This window comes from Pleuronectes platessa, chromosome 2, assembly GCF_947347685.1.
Source record: "Pleuronectes platessa chromosome 2, fPlePla1.1, whole genome shotgun sequence".
Classification (NCBI taxonomy): domain Eukaryota; kingdom Metazoa; phylum Chordata; class Actinopteri; order Pleuronectiformes; family Pleuronectidae; genus Pleuronectes; species Pleuronectes platessa.
This window is the reverse complement of record NC_070627.1, coordinates 19,627,279-19,651,815: the sequence shown is the minus strand read 5'-3', so window position 1 is coordinate 19,651,815 and position 24,537 is coordinate 19,627,279. Positions and strand designations below refer to the sequence as shown.

The window sequence follows — 24,537 nt, the reverse complement described above, 5'->3', positions numbered from 1 at the left end:
GTTCTCTTGAGTTATGATGATTGAGGCGTTTCTAAGCACTTTATACGAATATAGGTTAAACCTAATAAACAGCTAAGCAGAAATGATCAAGGGGCTGCATGACTCAAACATGTTGAACGGCCTCTTCTCTTTAGCTGAGACAGGCCGTGACTGGTTGCTGCTCCTCTTGATGTTATCTGAAGGCTTGACATAAATTTGAAATGTATTAACTCATAAAATGATGTCCTGAGGTTAAGACAGAATTTAATTAAGAATATTGCTCAGTTTTAGTTGAATGTGAGTGTGTGTCAGTATAGTTGTGCTGTCAGAGGTTTCAAATAAAGGCTAAACATTGTCAGTGGTTTGACAGTGATGTATAAATTAATGCCACAGAGGGAAACATATTCATGATCTATTTAAAGACATGACACATGAGAAGACACAAGTCTTAACAGTTTCCTTTAGTGCACTTGTTTTGTCAGTCAGTTAGATTAAAGCAGGAGCAGCCATCAAACCATTTTCATTCTTAAGAGGCAGACAAAGACAGAACATCCAATCACACAAATAATGATGGTGGATACAGTGCTCCCTACAAAGCTTGCCTTCACAGAAGTGCTTTCAAACACATTGACACTGCCTCCTTTTAGCACTGGACAAAGATAAACTGATACTTCAGATCGGGGAAGAGCAAACTGTCATCTCTACTTGACTGCACAATCTGGGGAAACCGAACATTCAGTCTGAGTGTTGTCATCACTTGTTAATGAGGTCACTAGTAGGTGCCAGAGCCAAGCAGTTTCCCAGCATATCCACAGAGTCCATGCTGGCAGCTGTGTTAGCTGTCATACCAGTCCAGAAAGAGGAGCGAGAAAGAGCACATGACGAGGAAGAAGAGGATCCACACCCGGAAGCCAGCGTTGTTTTTGATTGCCTTGGGATTGAAGAGAGAATACAGAAGACATTTTACAGATCAGATGTATAGAAACCGACCGAAGGAGGACATTATATTTATGAGTAGTCCTCATAAATTCATGTTTTTAATCTAGTGAGTGTTACCTCTCGTATGTCTTCATTGCCTTCTTTCACGTTCTCCGTGGCTCCCACAACCAGCTGATGAATGTTGTCAATCTCTGATTCCTATCATGGAGAGTGAGAACGGTTTATGTGCAACTTATTCTCAAAAAACCAGGTTAATGAACCGAAAGGTAGTCAGCTCACTTGGTGCAGCACTTTCTCAGCGAAGATCTCCTGAAGTCGAGAGATCTCCACCACCTTCCCCTCGATTTGCCTGATGCACACAAAAAATGAAGCATGAAACATCCCATGAAAACAGTGTGCCTAGCAGTTTTAAACCCCTCCAGATGACATAAATAGTACTGGGGCAGGTCTGGTAATTTTCAACTCAGGACATAAGGAATTTTGCCATCTGGAACAAACATGTCAGTGATTTTCTCTGGCTGCCAACGCAATGATTCCATCTGCAAACACCTATGTCCTTGGGTCATTTTAATCCTGTCTGGATCGACATCTGGTGTTTCAAATAAGTGTTGTCTTGCTCACCTGGCCTTTCAATCATTTGGGGCATGTAATTTAGTGGGAGGGACGTGAGGATGTGTAACAGCCACACTTAAGTGTCTCTGGATTACAGCAGTTTGGTCCTAATAAATGATTTAACGTTCACAGAACAGAGTGAAATCACTGACTTGCCCTTAACACGGGTCACAACAAACTTATTAAAAAGGAATGGGAACATATTTGCTGAGGGAGGCTCACCTCACTTCATCCACCAGGTTGCTCATCTCACTCACCAGCCTCTGGTTTTCCTGTTCAAACTAGACAGAAATGCACAGCTCACACTTTCACGTCTTCATCAGTGACGCTTATGTAAATGTCAGATTTTAATGTAGTACAACAGGAACATCGGATATCTGAACATTTTTAGGGTGTGTCCAACAAAAAGGCAATTTAGTTGATTGTTTGTGTGACAAGAGATTGTGTTCTATTTCTATAATGACAAAACTAAGTTAGTCAGTTATCTGGACCTCAACTAATGTAATTCTCCTGCTCAGTAATGCAATAAATGTGTTTCAGGGTTCCCACGCTTGCCTTGAAGAAAAATTCCATGCTACCTCCTGATTTTCCAGGTACCATATTAAGTAATGATCTATAGGCCCCTGAAGCTTTCCGCGCCCCCCTCCCCTCACAAACACAACCCCCTAGGACACCTGACTACTAACTTGATTTAAAAGATGTGCCAGTCAAGTCTACATTGTAAATGCTTAGAGATTATGTCTTATTGATATATCAATACATGAAATAATGCAACAATCTGTAGATGAACAACAATTTATTGAACGGGAACTTTGAGAAACATGAGCACTGGGATTGATATTTGTTCTCTCTTCCACTCCTCTCCTATCTTATCCTGTCCTCTTCTCTCCACACCTCCCCTCTCGTATCCGCTCCTGTCTTCTCTTCCTACTCTTCTCAACTCCTCTCCACTCTTCTCCCTTTTCCTCTGTCATCCTCTACTCTTGTATCCTCCTCTTTCATCTTCTCCCCTCTTCTCTTCCTCATCCTGAATCTACAGCGTGTCATTGTCACTCACTCCTGTAATGCATCACACATTTGAGATTATGAGTCTTATGTAGAAGAGGTAATATGCCTACCCTAAAGGCCAATGTATGCTTCTCCGTTTTGACGGACACGGACAGATAGAACCGCCCTCTCCAACGTGGAACGCCCTCTCCGTGCCTCTCCGCGGCTCCTCGCAGAGCTTTTCGTGCATTTTCTACACGTCAAAATGACGGACAGCCCACGGATAGCCCTTGGCTGTGATTGGTCCGCTAACGCCAGCATTTCGGAATGGAAACTTCCTGTTCCATTCCCTACATCACAATAAACCAAAATCACAACTACGACTCTATGATTAATGTGACAAGTGTGTTAAGCCAGCGGCGTTGTCCGGCTGACTGTGGCTGGTTAGAGCACTTACGGCATGTGTGTACGGTCACATACGGTTATAACGAACTTTCATAACGGGGCTAGCGGGCTAGCCACCATGCTAACTGCGGTGGGAACAGCGCAAAAACCCGCTGACTTTAATCCCACGGCTGTCATGACACTGTTTCTCAAACACCGTCAGGTTAGAAGCAAACACTTGGTAGTAGTTAGTATCGGGTGTCCCTGCTGACTGTGTGTGGAAGCTGGGGGGAAGCTAGCTGCCTCCGTGTAGCTTCAAGCTGTTGCAGCTGTTGAATTAGCAACGCAGTTTGGAAACAAGACCGGGGAACCGCTGCGCTAAGACACGATAACATAAGCATTATGACCCGCTGGGTGTCACTTTATTAAGCAAAAACTGTCGCGTCATCAACATCCTTTTTCTGTTAGTTGCCATCGTTCACTGTGTGTGAGGAGCCGGGAGGACGTAAATAAACCAGCGTGGACTTCTTCTATATACCTCATGAGGTAGGCTTCTCTATGCTCGACTTCAGTTGCGCCATCTACTGTTCTGGCGGTGAATTGTTTTCACAACAAAAAGGCTCGTAGAACTATAAATCAAAAAGGGTCCGTCCGCTCTGTCCGTCCGTCAGTCCGCAACGGACTCGGAGAAGCATACTGAAGGCCAATGTATGCTTCTGCGTTTTGACGGACACGGACAGATAGGACCGCCCTCTCCAACGTGGAACGCCCTCTCCGTGCCTCTCCGAGGCTCCTCGGAGAGCTTTTCGTGCCGCGCTCATTTTTCTAACTATACGTCGAAATGACGGACAGCCCACGGATAGCACTTGGCTGTGATTGGTCCGCTAACGCCAGCATTTCGGAATGGAAACTTCCTGTTCCATTCCCTACATCTCAATAAACCAAAATCACAACTACGACTCTATGATTATTGTGACAAGTGTGTCCGGCTGACGGTGGCTGGTTAGAGCACTTACAGCATGTGTGTACGGTCACATACGGTTATAACGAACTTTGATAACGGGGCTAGCGGGCTAGCCACCATGCTAACTGCGGTGGGAACAGCGCAAAAACCCGCTGACTTTAATCCCACGGCTCATGACACTGTTTCTCAAACACCGTCAGGTTAGAAGCAAACACTTGGTAGTAGTTAGTATCGGGTGTCCGTGCTGACTGTGTGTGGAAGTTGGGGGGAGCTAGCTGCCTCCGTGTAGCGTCAAGCTGTTGCAGCTGTTGAATTAGCAACGCAGTTTGGAAACAAGACCGGGGAACCGCTGCGCTAAGACACGATAACAAAAGCATTTTGACCCGCTGGGTGTCACTTTATTCAGCAAAAACTGTCGCGTCATCAACATCATTTTTCTGTTACCATCGTTCACTGTGTTTGAGGAGCCGGGAGGACGTAAATAAACCAGCGTGGACTTCTTCTATATACCTCATGAGGTAGGCTTGTCTAAGCTCGACTTCCGTTTCGCCATCTACTGTTCTGGCGGTGAATTGTTTTCACAATAAAAAGGCTCGTAGAACTATAAATCAAAAAGGGTCCGTCCGCCGTCATTCCGAAACGGACTCGGAGAAGCATACTGAGGCCTTGAGGCCTTTACTCTGTAAAAGCTTTTGTAAATCAAACTAATGAACCTAAAAGGAAAAACATAAGGCTGGTTCCCCTGTGGTTCCTCAGTACAGCAACCTAAAAAATGTCTCACCCCAAATGTTCCTATTTAGTAGTATCATTTTTTTAAAGAAAAAACGAAAAACTGGTCATGTCAACTAGTATAGAAGTAATGTCACAGCCTAATGTGAAAATGTATTGGTAGTTAGCTAGCAATGCAAGCTAGCCAACACTAGCTAGTTAGTTAGCAAGCTGAATGTTGGCTAGCAAGATTGCACTGCATGTGCTTGCTAACCATCATTGATGAATCCAAATTCAAAACAAACTCCCCTAAATGTGGTGAATAACACGGTTTTAGGAAAAGTCAATGAGTGAAATACAGATGGGGATCGAACATAGTTCTAGTATTTTAAAAGCAAGGTAAAAATTACGTCAACAATTCTAGTGTAAGCTGAAGCTAGCAAGTTGCAGCTTGCTAGCTAGCAAGATTGCACAGGTTACTAACTAACGTTGATAAACCCTTGGTTTATCACACAGTTGAAACACAGCTTCTTACATTTGAGGATAAACTTGCATAAGAAGTTTCACTGTAGATGTCAAGGCTCCCGTGTTGGCTGGGAAATGCATGTATTTGACCCTTCTATTGAGCTCGCGAGTAATGTTTCTCGGTTATTATTCCCGAAGTCCACCAATCCGAAACTATACTTTTAAAGTCCATATCACCAGGTTGCCTCATCAAATTCCAACATCCAATACACCAGATAGGATGCCAAGAGCATGTTCTACAACATGGGATCATCCATTTCTATTTACAGTAAGAGCTGTTCACATGTAAAGGGTTTTTATAAACTTATCTTAATTCTGTGCTCAATAGTTTCATTTTATTACTATTTTACACATCATCCAATACAATTTTCCAGGATAACTGTTTCAATTTCCATGTAAGTGTTCACTTTTGCTCAGTTTCCATGACTTTTCCAAACCTGGAAAATGAAAAAATAAATTCCATGTTTTCCATGGTTTCCAGGTACCGTGGGAACCCTGTGTTTCTCTGAATGAGTCCCTGTGCATTTAAATGTCAACTAATAATAGCTTTCCATTCCTCAACACGTGAATCGTATGGATCTATATATACTGTATAACATAAATAATGAATGATGGCATCTGAGGCGCTGTACCATCTGGATCTCCTCGGGAGAGAGCTCGTCCTCCACTCGGCCCTCCTCCCACAGGTGTTCCACTGTGTTGTCCAGGACCTCCGACACACTCTTCTCTACAGGAAGACAAACAGAGGGAAAACACTTGATGTGGCAACAAAACTCCTCAGCACTTCACTGGGTTCATCTGAGTCACACATGTAGTCGCCAGTTCCACGTGAAAGGGGAAATTTAGCTCAAATCTGGTTATTTAGATGGATTTGTTTAGATGTAGTCACCTTATATTTCCCCCGCAGTCAACCTTAGAGCAGCTATTTATCTTAAGATATTTATTTTGGGGTCAAATCCTGATGGTTTGGATGACAAAAAACGTTTTTATTGATGGGATTTGATCAGAGTCCCCACAATGGATCATCATCTGAAGTGACACAACACTTTATAATTACAGTGTGCAGATGAAACACACACACACACATCTCTGTCCTGCTGTTCTTCAGATGGCTGTGAATATGAAATTAATGAAGTGGAACCATTTCACACAACTAAGGAGCTGGTGTAGATAAGAACCAAGTCAACATTGGCTGCTAATCTTAGCTGCAGTACAAACTGATTCACAAAAATTCTTCCTATAATCAGTTAAAAAATAGCGTTTCTTTGACCTGCACAGAACACAGGTATAACAGAACTTTCAGGGGAATATAAAGTAAACTAAATACACAAAATACCAAACAAGTGAAAAATATTCGACTACCCACACAAAATGTAGTAACAGGGCTTCTTGTACCAGAAATACAGTGCAGTGTTTCAGCTGACTCCCTGTCTTACCAGTACTTTCTTCCTTGACAGTTTTCTCCTCCGTGGGCTCAATCTCTCGCATTTTCTCCACCCGACTGTGGTGCTCTGGGGCCAGTCTGGACCTGAAACCATGTGAATCAAGATGAATAATTGGCTTTTAAGGTCACTATAGTCCTAAAATGATATTTTCAAAGTTAAAATAATGAATTGTGTGAATGAGGTATGCATAGAACTGATAATAGCAAATACTCACAATCTCTTCTTGTCCACCATCCTCTTGACTCTGATTGCTCTCTGCTCAGAGTACAGCTTACACACTCCTAAGAGACAGAAGAGATGTGAAGTGATTCCATAGCAACCATCATCTCTTTGCGTAAAATGTGAATGGTGGTTATGATACACAAATGGACAAGTGCTAAATAGTTGTAGACTTGTCAAATACCAGGTTCTCTCTGGACTATTTTGATGCAGCAACAGAGGACTGCACTAAATTGTAATGAGCTGCATGAACTCACCTCTCAGGTACATTACAATGAGGTCCAGTACTGCTCCTCTGTGCTCTTTGATCTGGGCTGATGTCACCTTCTTCTCCGCTACGTCAACAACAACAACACATTCACTTACTAGTTTTCTCTTGATGTTTTGTAAGTCAACACAGTAGAGTGCTGAGTTAAAAAATGTATAATCTGAACATATTCTATGTTTCAAAAAATCTTGTAATGCTAGTTCATTGGCTGCACACCTTCATTGCGTAGCAGCCTGATGGCTTCAGAGCAGGTTCTCATGAAGATCTGAGCGTCCTGGTCGATCTGATCTCGTTCACTGTCCGTCATGCGGGTCAGATCTGATGAGATGAGACTGTAGAACGAAATCACAGTGGGTTTAATACTTTGTATGCAAGTATCAAAAAGCTGAACGATGAATTGAAAACTTAACAAAGACTCCCTAAATCAATGTACTAATACAATCCATCAACTACTTCATCTATTTCCTTTATTCTTATTCAAGGTCGGAGCCATAGGCCGATCATACCAGACCCTGAGCTCATGTTTTATCCCAATGAGAGGAAACTAAAACATTTTTAAATAGCTCAATCACACAGAGAGAGCATGTGAACTCAACATAAGAAAGTGCATGACTACAACTCAGATGCAGCTTGTAGTCTGGCCTCAGTGTGCTGCTGAGACTGAATGTTTCCCTCTGGTGGACATCTAAGACACAACAAGTACGAACAGGGCACTGAGAAGCTGTGACGCTCCTCTGGTGCAAAGCCGGTTTCAGTTTTTTAGACTTCATTTTGAATAATTAAGTATTTCTTGCATAAGGTATCACTGTTCATGCAAACACTTAAAGGGATAATGTTAAACTAGAGCTGAAACAATAAGCCGATCAGCAGGAAATCAACAACTAATTATGTCTTTTTGGGCCTTTGTAAGCAGAATTACTCAAAAAATACACAACTGATTTACATGACATTTTGTGCAGGGTTGGAGCATGACCCAAGGAACGACCCATTACAATTTGGAACCAATCCAGATAAACAGCCGGATCCAAGATTTACCCCCCACTTTCTTTAACATGTTGAGATGGGTCAATAGGCTAGACAGAGGTACATGCTCTCTGGGGGTTCCTTTAGTTTCATATTGAACTGTTTTTACAAAAAAATTTCAAGCAAAATGCGAAACATTTTCTTGGGCCAGCTTCTTTGAGTAGGAACGTTTGCTGGTTTTCCCAGGTTCATGTCTTGATATATTTCGTCTGTTGTTTGCAGAGAACTTGGACTCTGGGAATATATTTGTTGCTCAGTGTTATCATCAGTGAGGCTTTTACTATAATTAGCCATTATTTATTCATGCTTGGACTGAAATTGTGGCCATTATTCTGTCTGGCAAAGTCAAACGATGTAGATGAAAATGAAGGATGATAAGAAATCTAGAAGACAGGAACAGAGCAGCCACGGTGAGGCTGAACGTAGACGAGGCTTGTCCACACACCAGTGACGGCATCTTGATGGATTTTCCCAGGACTAAATACGACTCAACTCCGCCCCTCAGCATCTCTAATGTTGAGTTAATGTGTTCTGTAGAGACTTTATCAACAAGCCTAACTAAACATGGGCTCCTCCACACACACCCACACCTACAGAACACAGAAAGGGCCTTGGAGAGAGGAAAGCCTGGATTAGTCCCAGGGCGTGATTTGTTCTCCACTTGGTTGCAGCTCAATTATTCCAGACAATTAGACTGGAGCCTGCCGCTACAGACCACCCTGCTCGCTGCTGACCTCGTGCCAGTAGCAAGGCCCTGCAGCACAGACACACAGACACACACACACACACACACACACACAAACATTAAAAAGTCCCATCATAACCCTGACCTCAAAGTGCTTGTCCCTTTCTCTGCAGCCTCGGTAGGTTTTCCTACTGTCGTTGTGGATTGTGGTGGATGACAGTGACTTTTTGGAAATGCTTACCTTCCAGCGCTCACATAGTCTTTCCTGTGTTGCAGCAGAAAGTCTTTGAGCTTGGTGATGTTCGCAATCTGCCAAGATAAAGTGATAAAAAGCATTAGTTGTATTCATTACCTGCATGTCAACAGGTCTATTTAACTGTGATGTTTCGGTTGATCCTAAAAATATGTTAACCCTGTAAACACAGCTTAAAAAAAGAGTTTTAAGACGTGTACCAGGAAACCGTTTTCTCCAAACTACATTTAGACAGAGCCAGAGTAAATGTAGAAATTTGTATTTATTGGACGACAGGCGACTACTGTCTGTCTATCTCTGAATTCTCAATATTTACTTTTACAATTCATCAAGTCTGGGACATACAGAAATCGAACCCGCAATTTCCTCTTCAAACAGCTCTCATAAATACAAGTGCATACAGAGCACTGACAGAGCGATCTCTAATAAGCTTTAAATTCACGATCTGCTACTATTTATCACTGTGAAAATGTCCAAGTGTATGTGTGCACAGGGAAACCAGAGGAAACTTGCTTCAATCCAATATTTGCTCCTGTAATTTGGTCAAATATTAAAAAAGAACAAATTGCTTCCCTGTCCACAGAGCGGTGCTGTCAGAGAACGAGTGGGTGTGAACACAGCCGGCTCTGTGAGATCCAGAAGAGGACAGGACGGAGACAAGCCCGAGACTGAGAAATGACACAATGAGTTTGACTGTGACAGCGACCTCAGAGCGTGGGAGATTATTTTGATAGCATAATGACGCTGTCTTCGGCCTTCAGCCTTTTCATTCTAACAACCTCAATTATCAAATTGCCCTGGCTGTGAGGAGCAACCTGGCACCAGGCGTCTAATAATGTCTCTAAACATTCACTCCCAGCGTCACGGTGACCTGAGGCACTGTTTTATTCGAGCTGACGGTTGAAAAAAAATGACTATTTCTTCTATGCAGAGCGAAGGTGTCAAGATAAACAGAGCAGGGCAATTTGTTCGAAACCAAGCTCTCCCTTCTCTGGTTTGGAAGAAACCTCGTGGCGTAAGACACTGCTGTGGGGCACAAGCTCAGGCAAGCCGACCCTTGTAATAATACAATTATTAGAGGTCAAGAGTTAATTGTTGTTCAGAGCAGTTGAGCTTAGCGAGGGGGGTTCAGGGGAGAACAGAACCTTTCTTATGGTTCAAGTCTTTCCAAACATTGAAAGTTATGTAGTGTCTCAGTGAATTAGAGAACTTTGATTGAGCTCCTATGAGTCGACACTTATTGTAGTGTAACTTGTTTTTTTAAATATACTTGGGTTGGAAAGAATGGATCATCTTGCAGCATGCAAATATGCATCTTAAGCTGAATTCAGACATGTACCGACTCCGCAGCTCCTCCGTGTTTCCTCCGTCAGGGTTGAATGTGACCAAAACTGCCTGAGTGACATGCTCCACAGTTACTAATGACCTCTTTCTAATGTCTGGCCTCCAAGAATAATGTCCATAGAAATCAAGGAGATCCGATGTGTGAACACAGCAAGAGATCCCCTCAGAAACTATTATCACAATACAAATACAAGTTTTTTTCTTAACAATTTTAAGTAAGCAATCGTTTTTATATTTTTATATATTTGTATCCTTTTAGTTTCCTATGATATTTATCTGGATATCTTTGGGACTAACACTAGATCAGACAAAAACAAGAAACCGACATTGATCTCTTAGTGATTTATATAAAGACATTTTTGAATTTGCTGACAGGTATTTAAATGTTAAAGATGCAGTATGGATATAAGTGATGTTATAAGTTCTTCAACTCCCAATTCTCAAGCAATAAATTGTTATTTATAAACCAGGAAAACTGCAATGTTTTTTTCTGGACTATCCATGACCTGCAACAAAACCGAAACACGATAAAGAATATTTTCTGCTTGTAATTAGTACTTGGCTTCAGTCTTTTATTTGTGTACAAGCTAGTGTATTTATCTGAATAACTGTGTTTACGGTACTACACCTTTTTGACCAGCAGGCAGAGCTAAATCCACAGCATTAGAACACGCTGGTTTAGAGCTCAACCCAGTGTGTTCATGTGTATGTTTGTCTGTGTGATGTGGGGGTGAGAGGGAGCGTCAAGAGTGCTGCTCTGGGGGTTGAGCTGTCTCCTGTGTGTATACATTGGGGCTCAGATTCCCAGCACAACCTCAAGGGTTTGCAGGGGGTCAGAGGGATCAATTGCTCTTGTAACTTAAGACCCTAAAGAGCAAGTAATTCCTCAACAATGAGGAAGAGGGTGGCCTTGTGCATACGGCTCACCGCTGTGTGTGTGTAGGTTTATGAGAGTGTGTGCGTGTGTGTGCACACAGACGACATAGCTGTGTGTGTGTGCGTGGGTGTGTGTATATGTGTGTGTGTGAGGCAGAGCTCGTAGTGAAGGCAGGAGGAGACAGTCTGCCGGGCTACATCTAATCTCGTCATCATCAAAGACCCCCACTTTACCTCCTCACTTTCTCCTTCCCCCTGCTTCCCTCCAGCCCCGACTGAGCCCAAACAAACCATCAGGGGGGATTATTATGAGGAAGAAAAGAGAAAAGGCTTAGCTTGCAGATTTCTAAAGAGCTTGGATGGCTTTTTGTTTTGCTAAATCCAGGTAACTGACAGAATTTGATGATGGCTACCCTGCTTGTGTTTAAGTCCCTGTGTGTCCTGACCGAGGGCGATCCACACTGACGCCATGCTATGTTGTGTTTAGGTATGTGGGCCTGATACATAAAGGGTGTTTCAGTGGAGAATCCTGCGCCGCATGTTGATTTTATTATCATGTTTATGTCTGACTCTCTAATGGGCTCAGTTTTGTCTTCTTGTGTCTATTCGCAGTTCGAGAGCTTCACTCCGCTCTATAAACAAAAAGCACCAGCAAACAACGCTTTTAAGATTATCCCTGAACTGAATCATTGACCTTTTTTGATAACTTTGTAATGTGTTTCTGATTTTTACTTGAATAGTCATTGAGAGTCAAAACTGTATAAGCAGCTCTCATACAAATCTCACTTGGTATTCAGTTATGATAATGCAGGTAGGTTCATGCATCGATAAAAAATGTCAAATTACAAAACCTAGATTGTGCACTTATTGTTGTGTTGTGTTGATTGTGAATGATGCACCCGAGGCTCAGTGAGTTGTATTGTCTTGGCGACATCACCATTGAGACGGGGCTTGTCGTCTGTTCTGGTCGAATTTAAATAAAAACTACCAGTGTGCAATTTGAAGCAACCACATCACATTTCAGTGTCAAACAGGGAAGGGAAGAATTGACCACTAGTGATGGGTCAGCATCAGATAGATTATTGCAGATATTTAGAAAAATTAACAAATTGTTGAATGAATTCAAGGAATCATTTGCAAGTATCCTCTGGTCCATGTTATCTTTCTGTAGAGTGAATTTTCTTTAAAGGAACCTGATTATGTAATATTGCAAAATTACTGTTTGTGATCCCTGCTGTGTATTTCTGAACAACCTGAACACGTTTCATGAACATCGTGACCTTTCTTCTTGTGTTTACTGAAAGCGGAGTCCGAGGTGCCTGCATGTTACTTGGATTTACACCAAGATACAATAATTGATTTATCCTGACAGCCTAACACATATCAAGCCTCACTTCCAATTCTAAAGTGTAAAATCCCAAATTACACACACACCTCGGATTGAATTTGGGAAGGTGTTTCTGACAGGTTTTCCAGTGTTTCATCAGACAACTGGTTTTGATTTCCCTCTAGTAATTTGACAAGTGTGTTTTCTAAGAATTGTTTTAGATTTTCAGAAAAAAAATCATGGGATCATGATACCAATACAAAAAACTTCAAATCTGTTTTTCAGATCTGTGAGATATACATCCCATACGACCTAGTATCAAATATTCCTACCAATTTTACTGATATATGCTAAGCAAAAAGTACTTGAATTGTCTTAAGCTGTAATTTAGAGGAATAAAAAAAAGTATATAATGGAGTTGATTCAATAAAGAACCAAAAGTGTAACCAAGATGAGTCACAGACACCATATAATCCCATAATTTGTTGTGGAATGTAAAATGTGCTAAATTACCTCTTGTTAAGTAAACAGCAGAAATGAATATGAATTTGAAAATGTGTCTTTGCTATATATCACAGATTCTACATTTGTTATGAAAGTTTTAAAAAGAAAAACAGTTTCTCTATTGACTCCAAATTGGACTGAATCAGGGAGCACAGAGACTGTTAATCGCGTGTCCTATCAGCATGTAAATGAGCATCATAGATTTTTAAGAATTTAAAGAATTTGAAGAACGATAATCAAAGTGTGTACGTGTGCAAACAACAGACTTCTCAGCTGAGTGGATGACTGTCTCTGAGAATATTGCCAGACTCAACCTCTTGAGGAAGGAAAAACGAAAAAATGAGGACCTGGACAGTTTGCGCCTCTGAGGCAGTAAACAAACCTCTTATTCTGTCGACCTTTGCCTTAGACAGTGTGTTTGATCTACTGTAGATGACGGATGACAGTGAAGTGAGAAGCCAAACAATACGTAATGTTTGCTGTAGTAGTTAGTTACTCAAACAACAGCATCACTTGACCTATTCAACATCAGTGTGAAATAAAAATACATAATTAATACTCAATGCTCTCTTGCACGGACATCCTAATCTATAAGAGAAAGGCACCCTGGTGTCCTTAGGAGATGTCATCTGTTTTAGATGAGTACACATCTGTTGTAGTTTCATGGTTCAGACTCTCAGTGTTTTGGAGTGTCAGGGTCAAGTATGCAGCCTGCTGTCATCTGCATTGGTAGTATTTCAGCGATTGTAAATCACAATAACTGAGATTTGTCTAACAACAGAGCCTTACAACATTCTTTAAAAAGTTTCCACAGCTGCTGCTGTAGTCTTGCTTCATGTTTTAATGTTTAAATAGAGTCTTCATCTATTGTGTTCAACATTACCTTTGTTCTGCTTAAACTATTTAGTCTGCGGTGAATCTGGTGTCCATCTCGTGATTTAGCGTTTGACAAACATCTTTAAATCTGCGTTTCACCACTTTTTTCCTCTTTTATTTTCAATTTCATGAATCATGCAATAAAAAAACACTGTTGCACGCAGAGAAACAAAATCAAGATTGTGCTTGGGCCTGACAGCAGATGCCTCAAAATTCAATTTGCCTGGCTTTCGTGGGAAAACAGTGCAGAGATTAGGCCAACTGGTAAAGAGACCATTTAGCAGCATGTTCATCTCAGGGTGATCCCCGCAGATCACTTCCCCATGGCTAAAGTGCCGACTCAATATAGAGCCGGTTTGGACAGCTGTATGTGAGCATGTATTTGCCTGTGTGCCAATATAGTTTGCGACTTGAAACATTAAAGAGGAAACTTTATACACTGAAGAGATTCAACAGCTTCTCTTATTCAGGCCTGACTTTGAAATAAATACCACACTTTCATACAGTTTGCCAAATAATGAGACTTTAGTCAGACCTCATGTTGACTCACAACAGCAATGTTGTATTATACTCATAATTTATCACATGAATAAAATTTTTTTCATTCTCTTAAATATTTGTTGGATGTGTACTGTACACATATGTGACAATTTAAATAGGTTCATTTTAGTAACAGTACTTAAAGACAGTTATGGCTTTTTATTCTTGATAAAAATATATTCAGGAGTAAAGGACAAATTTCTTTCTAGACCCATAATTTCACTAAAAGTTATATACATGTAATTTTTCAGCTTTTCCACCATGACCTATTAAACACAACACATTGGCAAATATGTCCCTGTTCGACCTGAATGACAAAAAAAATATATCAATATCATTAATTTAACACATTCCAGTTTTACTGGATATAAAAAAGTAATGTTCATAGTCTGACATTATGCGGCACGATAGAGTATGCCCGTAACAGGATTTTATTGAAATTCCAAATGTTTAAAAATAACATTATGGGCTTGGAAGCTTGATAATTCCTGAACAGAAATTACGAGCAAAGCAGTTTGTATATATTTAAACTGTTGGTTGGAGAATAAATAGGGATATTAGTTCAATGTGCTAAATGGTCAGAGGGAACAAGCCCTTTTCCAACAGCACAAAATACATTGAAACTTTTAATGGCTTACAAGAAAACACTGTGAGAGGGAGCCAATTTTGGAAGATCAACACTAAAGGCACAGTTGGGAGCCCAGCACTATTTTCTACACACAATTTAACAATTTCAGAGTGACCCCCTTCATTTAAAATGGAAAAGGGCAGCATGCTACAGAGAGAGAAGAGGTGGTGCGGTGAAATGGAGATCCCAGTGCCCCAAACCGACCCCTATGAGGTAAAAGATTCCCCAGACCAAACCCCACCCTGCAAACACTGGCCCTCTTATTAGTCAATCAAGCCCTTTTCTGCATTGCTTTGAAAGAAGCTACATTTCCTTTCTCATGGCGCAGTTTTTCGAGTGGAAAAAAGCCTCACTGGACCACTGTGTATTTGTCAACTTTGATGTTTTCTTTCTAAATTTGTGAAGCTTCAGTGGGAACTTGGAGAGTTATGCATGTCAGGGCACTCACATCTGTTGTGCATTAGGTGCCGGCCGTCAACATTGTTACTGGGGACCTAATTTAATATTTTCTTTGTTTTGATCTTCCACCTTTAATCACTGGCTCTTTGGAAGATCGGCTTTCCCCAAGAAATTGCTCGAGAGCCGAAAGAAAATGTTATTGCAGCGTGTTTATGGAATCATACATGTAAAGAGGGGACTCGCACAAAAAACGCTGCCTATGTCAGGCTGTAAAGAGAGAAGAATGGATACTTGAGCTGGGGGAGATGTGGGTGAAAACCGCGACATAACTGTAAGCAGTCGGGACATTCCAAACTCGCGATTTCAATTTCTACAAAAGCTGCTTCACGAGGACCTTTTGAGATGATATCTGCAGTGCGATGGAGACAGCGGCGGGGGGGAGGAGAGCAGAGGGCCGGGAACCACAGGATAGGTTTTGGTTTCTTTTGATTCAGCAAACGTGCTTTTATTAAACCACCAGTTCTAATAGCAATGTTTCAGGACATAACAAAAAGCTGGTTGTGCAGCGCTGCTGAGACTGGGCTCATGTTAGCCTCAGACTGATTGTTGGAGACATCAGGTAAAACATGGCATCCTGACTCTCGGAGGGAAACGTAAAGTGGTTCTTCAAGGTGACTTTGAAGAGGTTTGTGTTCATGATGTTCATGTTAGGCCAACGACTCTTAGCTGTATAAGCAACACTCATGACATGGAGGGAAGCCTTTGTATTGCCAACGGTAACTGCCAACCATTGATGATGTCTCTGTACTTCAGTGGAAGAATAACATTTGAGATGTTTCCTGAGTTAATTTAATGCCAATGTTTCCTTTCCTGCGAAGTTTCTAAGTTCAGTGTCCCATTACAAGAGTTTAAACTCGTTAAACTTGTTTTCACCAATATATTTAAGCTTATGTGATATTTCCTAAAATTAAATCAAGATTAGTTAAGCATAGTTAAGTCTTTTAAAAGAGGCGCTGGGATCAGAATTTCCTTGTTGTAATGTAATTACAACCTGAACGAACATTTCTCTAGTGACCCTCTTTTTTAATTAGAGCAGGATATCATATCATCATTCATCACATTGGTTCATTTTCTGCATTACTTTTAAACCCAGACTTGTTGGCGGCAGATCTCAAGCAGAGCAGTTGATCTGCTCCTCCATTTGAAGGAGCCTTCAATCAGTCAGCAATAAACCGTGCCAGAGACGCAGAAATACCTACCGAGACATTAGATTAATTACTAAAAGACCAAATGATAATTATTCAGACTGTGGTCCAGTTGCTAAATGTGATTTAGAGTCTTATGCCACCATTGCAGGGTTCCCACACCTTCATAAACATCAACTTCAAGGACATTTCTAGGACTTTCAGGCCCAATTTCCTCAGATTTAATAATTCTACATGGCACAGTTTGAGACATGGATCAATGTTAATAAATGTTATAACACTAAAGCTGTTTTCAGACATGAATTCCGGGAAATGTTCACACAGAGAAGACCAGTCTTTCTCTGGATTTTGCCTTTTGGACGTAAGGACAAAGCAGGATATTCTCCAGAGACACAACATGGAAGTGTTCAGGTGAGGGGTTAAGGGCATGTCAGAGGCAGGACGTAACATATGAATTCTGTTGCAGAGATCATGTGTATTGGTTTGGCACTGGCATCAATGTCCTACTAGAGTCTTGTTGCCTTCCAAGTGACATCTTTTTCTGTGATGCCTATGTGTATGGCACGTCTTATGGTGACTCCTTTGGATAATCTCCGGCTGTATTCTCACAAGGGCTCATTCGGACATTAACATGAATTCTTACTAGGTGGCTGACAGGAGGAACTACAAAGTCACTTATGTGTGCTATGTTTCAGTGATGTCAGATTGACAATTCAAGCACTTTCAATTACCGATGTCTTTGTGTCTACTTTTTTCAAATTCGTAAACTTTAGACTACATAACTGCCTGTGGGAGCTGTGCAGAAGACACCCTGCAAGATGAGTTAGAGTGACAGGAAGAGTGCATTAAAAGCATAATGATGGGGCCTGATAGTTTTGTAGGTAATCTCTCTGGGGAAAGCTAATTTGTTTAGTCCGAGGGAGAATGATAAACACAGTATTCATTGATGCACTTTGTCTTCTTTAACAATAGCATCATCATGTGAACATTTGCTACGTACATTTTTCTATTGTTTTATTATATATGTCGACCTGGCATGAGTTACTATCATAGTGGAAACACTGTAAACATGGACAAGACCATAAGGTTATTTATATTTCTCCTGTGTAAAGCTGTGTAACCTTTTCTTGAGCATTATCATAGATATAATCTCGTACCGAGGCCATAACAGTTTGAAATTAGGTTTAATTACGTTTTGACATCTTCTTATACTGGACCAGATTAAAAATCAAATAAAAAACAAATGGTTAAACCTGGAACAGATTATGATGATCGTGGTTAGGTTTGACAGAAATGATGTCTTGAGTTGGGTGCAGATAAATCTGTCAACTGTCAGATCCCTCTTTAGCCTAGTGTCTATCTCTCAGAGTGCATCAGACAGTTTAAAACCACTAAACGATACATTTTAATTCAACATTGTTTTGTACAAGACAGTAACTTGTGTTAAAACATCTCAGCTGTCATCAGCTGTGAAGTCAGGGTCGGTGCTAGGCTTCTAGCCCTGTTAGCTGAAGCTAACTCGGGAGAAACACTCACCACTTCCTTGGCCTTCGGGGAGAAGCCGCTCTTTGTCCTGCTCCGCCGGAAAATCTCATCTTTCGTGGAGTCGAAGCCGATTCCTATCGCCTTGTTCCTGGTCTTCACTGTCTTCACACTGGCTTTAAACAGACTAGTTATATCCACAGCCATGATGTCCCGGGCAGCTGTAAACAAACTGACACGTCACCGGGAGAGCACGTCATCATCCTGCGACCCGGAGTTTTCCCTGAGACGGAGAAGAAAGCCTTACGTTTTACCTTAAGGTTTTATTAAGATTTATTCATAATAGCCTCGTTTTTGCTTCATAGTATTCACATCTTACAAGAGTCTGGAATGATAACTTTAGATCCTCGTCTTGATTCAGCTCCAGGCAGCGAAAATGTTCCAATTTAAAAAAATCTCTTAAATATAATAACTTAAGCTGAAAGAGACTCAAGTGTAAGTTTTTCCTGTGCAGTCAGGTGATCATGTTGAACAGTTCAGTTCAACAGAGTCATGCTGACATTTCTAACTGAAATGAATGTGCTGCAATTATGTGCAATTTTTGGTATTGAATCCATCATATAATCAATGTGTGAATTTCTGTCCGTCTCTTTCAGATAAAAATGCCTCTTCAACTTCTTGAGGGGATGAGCAGCAGGAAAAGAAGACCTAACTGGACAGACCAGGAGTGTCTCCTTCTCGCCCAGTTAATGCAGGAGAGGAGGGAGATAATCAGAGGCAAGTGCAGCACTGGAATATCCGTACAAGACAAGAGACAAGCCTGGGAGGAAATCACCCAATCCATCAACGCCGCCTTCCCACAGATTCAGCGAACAGTGTCGGACTGCAACAAAAAGTGGGAAAATCTGCTGGCAAAGTCGAGGGAGGAGATCAAACGACAGGGACGGCAAGCGGATAAAGGTGATGGACATCTGCCGTTCAATGGCTAGAACTCATAATACCAGTGTTAAATCTGCAATCTGAGACCAAAGTCAAGAGGGTTTTTAAGAGTTAACAGATATAATACATTTGCAATTCTAAATCTCTATTTATATGTTGAATTTATTAAATGTATAATAAATAGATGCATACCTTTTCTATCAACAGATGAAGGCATGTGCCTTGAAGAATTCAGCACTGTGACCCAAATCGTGATTTCTGTGATGAACCTCTCAGATATGCTTCAGCAAGATCGAGAGGACTCTTCAGTGTCAGACTTTGTGGAAACTCCTCAAAACAGGTAAAACATTTGTTATATATGTGGCTTCTCTCGTGTGCTCAGACTGTGCCAAAGTTACTAGTAATGTGTCACTGTATCTTGAATCAGGACAAATATAACCTTAACCTAGAATGGCACTCAGTAGAGTGCATACTTCTGCAAATTCCCATCAGCCCTTAAAGGAAACCCTATTTTAAAACAACATTTAAATTCACTAGATCCAGATTTTAGCCTCCTTATTGGAGTTAACTATGCACTTGGTTGGAGATGTGAAAAATTTTGTCTTTCCCCCATTTCAGCTGTGATCAAAATGGAAACGACCACAGAAGTGATGAAGGTTTCCCAAACAAACGTCCACTGACTGACCACGAGTTCCTCTCCTATCCACATTCATCCAATTCTCCAGCAGAGCAAAAGTTTTCTGCTTTTACAAATATTCCTAAATCCCTTGCAGTACAGTTCAGTACTCCCCATGCGGCCATCTTTACTGCATCTGGAGAACACTCGTATACTCCTGGCTCTACTTCTCCAACCTCCGTGCACTGCACAGCTTTGCAAGAACGAGTGGATTTGGAAATGTCTGTGCTGCGAAGACAAGAGGCTGTCCTCAAGCTGCAAGAGGAATATTACACGCTAAAAATTAAGCTGATGAAAAAGAAAATGGAAGAGCCACTCAAAAAGGACTAACACAATTGTAGCAAACTCAGTTGCAGCTTTATGTGACTGTCGACTGTGAAATGTGGCTCGTGGAAATCCAATGAGTGTTATGATTTGTCAGGTTTACAGATTCAATCTGTAATGTTTTGTGTAGTAGAGAGGAGGGAAACACCAAAAACACTTTATTCAGGGTGAAGACTCATTCCTCATTCCCTTGTTGTGAGACTCTCATCAGGTTTGTCCGATTATGCTGAATAATAATCTTCATGTGACCTGATCTGTTGGAAACAGGTCAAATAAAAGTCTGAGGATGTTCTGCATCCACCTTGTTATATGTAGTTTTGTTACCAAATGAATATGATTTCAATGACTCAGATTGTATTCAATATTTATTCCTGTACGAGTCAAAACAGTATTGTCTTTCCTGTCTGCCTATCTGTTTGTACAGAACACCCAGTATTGTGAGGATGTTTGAGTGAGGAAATCATTTTTGTGTTTTTTCTTCAGTGCTGTCTTTAGGAGAAAGTATGTTTTATGACTGACTGTCCAATTCCTTGTGCAACACTGTTATATACATTAAATCTGTAGCACAATGGAAGTATAGGGATTCATAATGTATTGCCTTACATTATTAACTTTATTGTCATATTGAAAAAATGTAATTACTGCAGAATAATAAAATCAAAACTGGTATTGTATCTGATTTAAACAAATGTGACCATGTAGATTGAATTCTGGTCCAATGTAAATCAGTGGTTGCTTGAGTACATGAGTAAGATTGTATTGGAAACACAGAGCAGCTTTTGATTAAAGCGTATGTCATAAGTGTGATATATGACCTTACCATCCGTTTATGTTGACAGATGACGTATTAATAAATAGGCTAATGCATCATGCGATACAAAGTAACTGGTGAATTTCACATACTAAATTGTGTAATTCTTGAAATTGATTTATATTTTGTAGAAACCATAATTTCTGTTTTTCCTGGCCTGAAATTCCAATTCATTCGTGTAGCTTTAAACTGGGAGACGTTTTGTTTATTTACTGATTCCTGCCATTTACTCCTAAGTGCAAATTCTAAAGCTGTAAATGTTTGACATATTCCAATAAACATATTTATGAAAATTTAACTTGATCCTGCCAGTGAGAGTAAATCCAAACTAATGTCCTGTCTAGACAAATGTAGTTATTTGTGAGTAATATTCCTCATAAATCCATTTATTTGTAAGTGACTGGCGTTGGCACTCAGATGTAAGTGGTGGGGGCCCAGAGTGTTGAATAAAAGTCTGTTATTTGCTGTGTGGTTTGCTCATTTCCTTTGTTAGTGTTGTGCCAGACTGTGTTACAGCTGAGTGCTGGGACTGTCTCTCCGTTTCTGCCGCCTCAGCATTAACTCCTCATCATTTGTTTTTTTATTCACTCTTTCAGCTTTCACTGTGGAAAGAGAGCAGCTATTCAGGGACCAAGGTTATTGGCTCAAACTGAGCCATGATTGCCCTTTTGATACCTAATGTGTTGATGTGAGCTAACCGAGCATTAAAGTTTCCCAGCTTTTATCTTACCACGGGATAAAACACATTATAACCATAATAGCTTGCTGCAAGCATGTACTGTGCAGGGCTTGAATGGGAAAAAGGATAACTGGCAATGAAACATTTGTATCTCCCTATGTTCAGTTTTTTACCTGAACATTGGGAACTTTAGTTTGACTCTTTACATTTACATGAAACATGAGAAACCTAGTTATTTATAACTTATTTGTAATAATAAAACCGTATCCATGTTTCTGAAGACGTTCAACTTGTTCCTCCAAAGGTCCAATCACACAAGTGCACGCACAACCACACACTGTTTTCCATCATATACTGAAAAACTAACATTCACATCCATTTCAGATGAGAACTTATTTTATCTGCACTATTTTAACTTGTCCATACGGATTAATTATAAACTGAATCTCAATGCTTAAAGTTACATTTTTATACATAACCAAAGTGCAGCCATAAATATTCACTTTTAGACCAACTCAATTTAAACAGCTTCAGGTTTAGCTAACTGCTTCATTAGCTTTACAATAGTTCAGCCATCACAAAGTCAAACTGTTATAGCCAGTGCTTTAAGCTAACTTGTTTGGGAAGCAGGAAGTGTGGGTAGAGATTTGGGGCACCCCTTAGCTACTTATTTCAACTGTTTATCTGTAACATTGAGCTGTTTCTACTGTTTATTTACTCTTTTAGCCAACTTTTACATATTATAAAGTATTATTTCTAGAACTTTTGCCAATCCATTTTGTCCATTGTAACCATTTATTAATTTACCTGCCATCTTTACTGGTAGGTTTTCTCTCACTCTTTCAATTGCTGGAATTGTCAGGTTTGAAAAAAAAAACAGAATAATAATGCAGAATAAAGTGAGTTGAATATTGCTATTGCCATAAGAGCTGAAAAACTCAAACTGCCATTTAAAATTGGACCACACTAGAGCTCTGGGTTTGAGAAGTGGACAGGCATTGGTCAGGCCAGGATCACTGGTAGAGAGCCAGACCGGCAGCAGGACACATAACAGGACTATAGTAGAGCAGTGTTTGGGGCTGCGATAAACTCTATAAAGAGATTCTACATGTGAATATGCAGAATCTTTGGGACGAGGGACAAGATTTTGGGGCCGGAAGCCTTCTGTTCGAGCAGTTATTAGTTTCCTACAGGTAAACAGTCCATGTGGAGAGCAAAAACAAATCGACCAAATTGGCTATCGGTTATTTTTATTTTATCTTCATTCACATGCAGATTGCTGTTAAAAGAGATTAACCTAAATGTTGTGTGGATGTAAAGATAGCGAAACAAAGTACCTCCAAATATTGGCCGTTGCACACAAAGGCTAATTCGTCGTTCAGCATTTGCCAATGGGTTCTGAGATCGAGGCCGAGCAGACTGATAGAGGATCTTGAGCTGGTGTTAGATGGATCAGCAATATAGAAACATGCTCCTAATAGCAAAGACAAAGCTGAAGAGATGAATCTGAACCCGACTTTTGAAGTTTGTGAAGTTAGTTACTCATCACTGGTGCTGGAATTTTTTTTATAATGGTTCACTATAACATTGAACAACATGCTGTGCATGTAGCTCCTCTGTGCTACATGCGGCGCATTTGTTTTTGGTGCTTTTCCTTGTTACGTTTTGTGCAATTGTAGCGCATGTATTGAATTCAACTTTTATTTTTTACTTGTGTATTGTATATTTGCATGGGTTTGCTTCGGCCGCAGTGCGTTGAACTCTCTCAGCTGCTGTACATTCCTAGATACGATCTATCCCTATACGAAGCGTCAGTGATGGTATCCATTCCTCCCGTCTGTGACAGATGAGCCATGTTTTAGAGTATCCTCTGGGCAGTCCACTTAACTGTCTGAAAAGGAACCCCTTAATCTCCACTTTCTCTTTGTTTGGACTATTATCAGACCTGTCAGTCTTGGCTGCTTTATCTTCATAGAACTCATCTATTGGCTGTTTGACGTTGGCTTAATTCTATCAAAGGCCCTTATCTCTGCTTTGCCTGGGGATGCATCCTTCCTCTGACTCGCTAGAACAGTGCTGGTTTGATAAGAGGATCACTTATTAGGGTGAATAACTCTGTTTGGTGTAAGGGCTCTTTAATACATGTTGTGGCCCATTGGGCTTACGTTTTCCTCTTGTGTTTTGCCTGATTCAAGTCCATCAGTGTGCTTTTTCTCTATATGTGCTGTTTATTAATAGGTTGTATTCTGAAACCTGGGCTAATGACACAACGCTATCCCATCAGCCACTGCTGATCCAGATCTGAGATTGTCCCCTTTGATGGCAGTTAGCCTTCTCTGTCTTTTGGCAGTAGTCACTTGAAGCAGTCTGAAGGAATGTTATGCATCTTGATCTGATGAGGAGCAATTACATGGGAGGGAGCAGTTGCCTTTGAGGTGGAAGCTTACCTGCCACACCCTGCAGGCTTACAAATAAGCCTCTGGACACGACCCAAATCTGTGAGAATGGTCCATTTTCTTCAAGTCTTTCTCCTTGTCACATATAGTCTGACAAGATCTGACAGGTGGGGGTAGAGAGGGAAGCATTTGCCAAGGCGCTAAATTAACTCATCTAGTTTGTTTTGGTTGGCATTATTCAACAAGACAAATAGAAGAAGTCTTTTTAGAGCCAGGAAGAAAATATATTTGGAACTGCTGCCAGAATAGATGTTTGACTCATGTCCAAGTCATCTGAGTTTCTGTCTTTGCCTCATGATGTCATATTAAGTAAGTGAACAATAACAATTAAAGAGTACTATTTCAAGTTACTCTCAAACAAAGGGGGATCAGATAGATAATGTCATTATTTTAATATAGACTGGATGAGAGTGTGTAAACATGACTATATGCAGATGTTTGTGTGTGTGACTGTGGGAAAAAGAACGGGGTCTTGTGTGC

General features: G+C 40.7%; 2 protein-coding genes across 3 annotated transcripts; one reads left to right on the top strand and one right to left on the bottom strand.

The window, feature by feature from the left end:
* Nucleotides 1-425: 425 nt before the first annotated feature.
* stx18 (syntaxin 18) lies at nucleotides 426-18,433 on the bottom strand. The gene is made up of 11 exons (XM_053443531.1): nucleotides 18,227-18,433; nucleotides 8,980-9,047; nucleotides 7,247-7,362; nucleotides 7,020-7,097; nucleotides 6,758-6,824; nucleotides 6,535-6,626; nucleotides 5,731-5,825; nucleotides 1,753-1,811; nucleotides 1,198-1,267; nucleotides 1,036-1,116; nucleotides 426-910 (listed from the first exon to the last, which is right to left on the bottom strand). The coding sequence occupies exons 1-11, from the start codon at nucleotides 18,377-18,379 to the stop codon at nucleotides 815-817; spliced, it is 975 nt and encodes a 324-aa protein (XP_053299506.1). The 5' UTR covers nucleotides 18,380-18,433; the 3' UTR covers nucleotides 426-814.
* On the top strand, nucleotides 18,377-21,387 carry LOC128458639 (uncharacterized). Of its 2 annotated transcripts, none has more exons than XM_053443553.1 (4): nucleotides 18,377-18,492; nucleotides 18,829-19,132; nucleotides 19,319-19,451; nucleotides 19,730-21,387. In XM_053443553.1, the coding sequence occupies exons 2-4, from the start codon at nucleotides 18,835-18,837 to the stop codon at nucleotides 20,115-20,117; spliced, it is 819 nt and encodes a 272-aa protein (XP_053299528.1). In that variant the 5' UTR covers nucleotides 18,377-18,492; nucleotides 18,829-18,834; the 3' UTR covers nucleotides 20,118-21,387. The 2 variants fall into 2 exon arrangements, with proteins under 2 accessions (XP_053299528.1, XP_053299519.1); XM_053443544.1 differs by having other exon boundaries at nucleotides 18,425-18,667.
* The last annotated feature ends 3,150 nt before the right edge of the window (nucleotides 21,388-24,537 follow it).

Coding starts and splice junctions, on each gene's coding strand:
- stx18 (XM_053443531.1), bottom strand. CDS start 18,379: ATGGCTGTGGATATAACTAGTCTGTTTAAAGCCAGTGTGAAGACAGTG. Junction 7,098..7,246: donor CAGGCTGCTACGCAATGAAG/GTGTGCAGCCAA, acceptor TTGTTGACGTAG/CGGAGAAGAAGGTGACATCA. Junction 6,627..6,757: donor ATGGTGGACAAGAAGAGATT/GTGAGTATTTGC, acceptor ACATGGTTTCAG/GTCCAGACTGGCCCCAGAGC.
- LOC128458639 (XM_053443553.1), top strand. CDS start 18,835: ATGCCTCTTCAACTTCTTGAGGGGATGAGCAGCAGGAAAAGAAGACCT. Junction 19,133..19,318: donor GGGACGGCAAGCGGATAAAG/GTGATGGACATC, acceptor TTCTATCAACAG/ATGAAGGCATGTGCCTTGAA. Junction 19,452..19,729: donor GTGGAAACTCCTCAAAACAG/GTAAAACATTTG, acceptor CCCCCATTTCAG/CTGTGATCAAAATGGAAACG.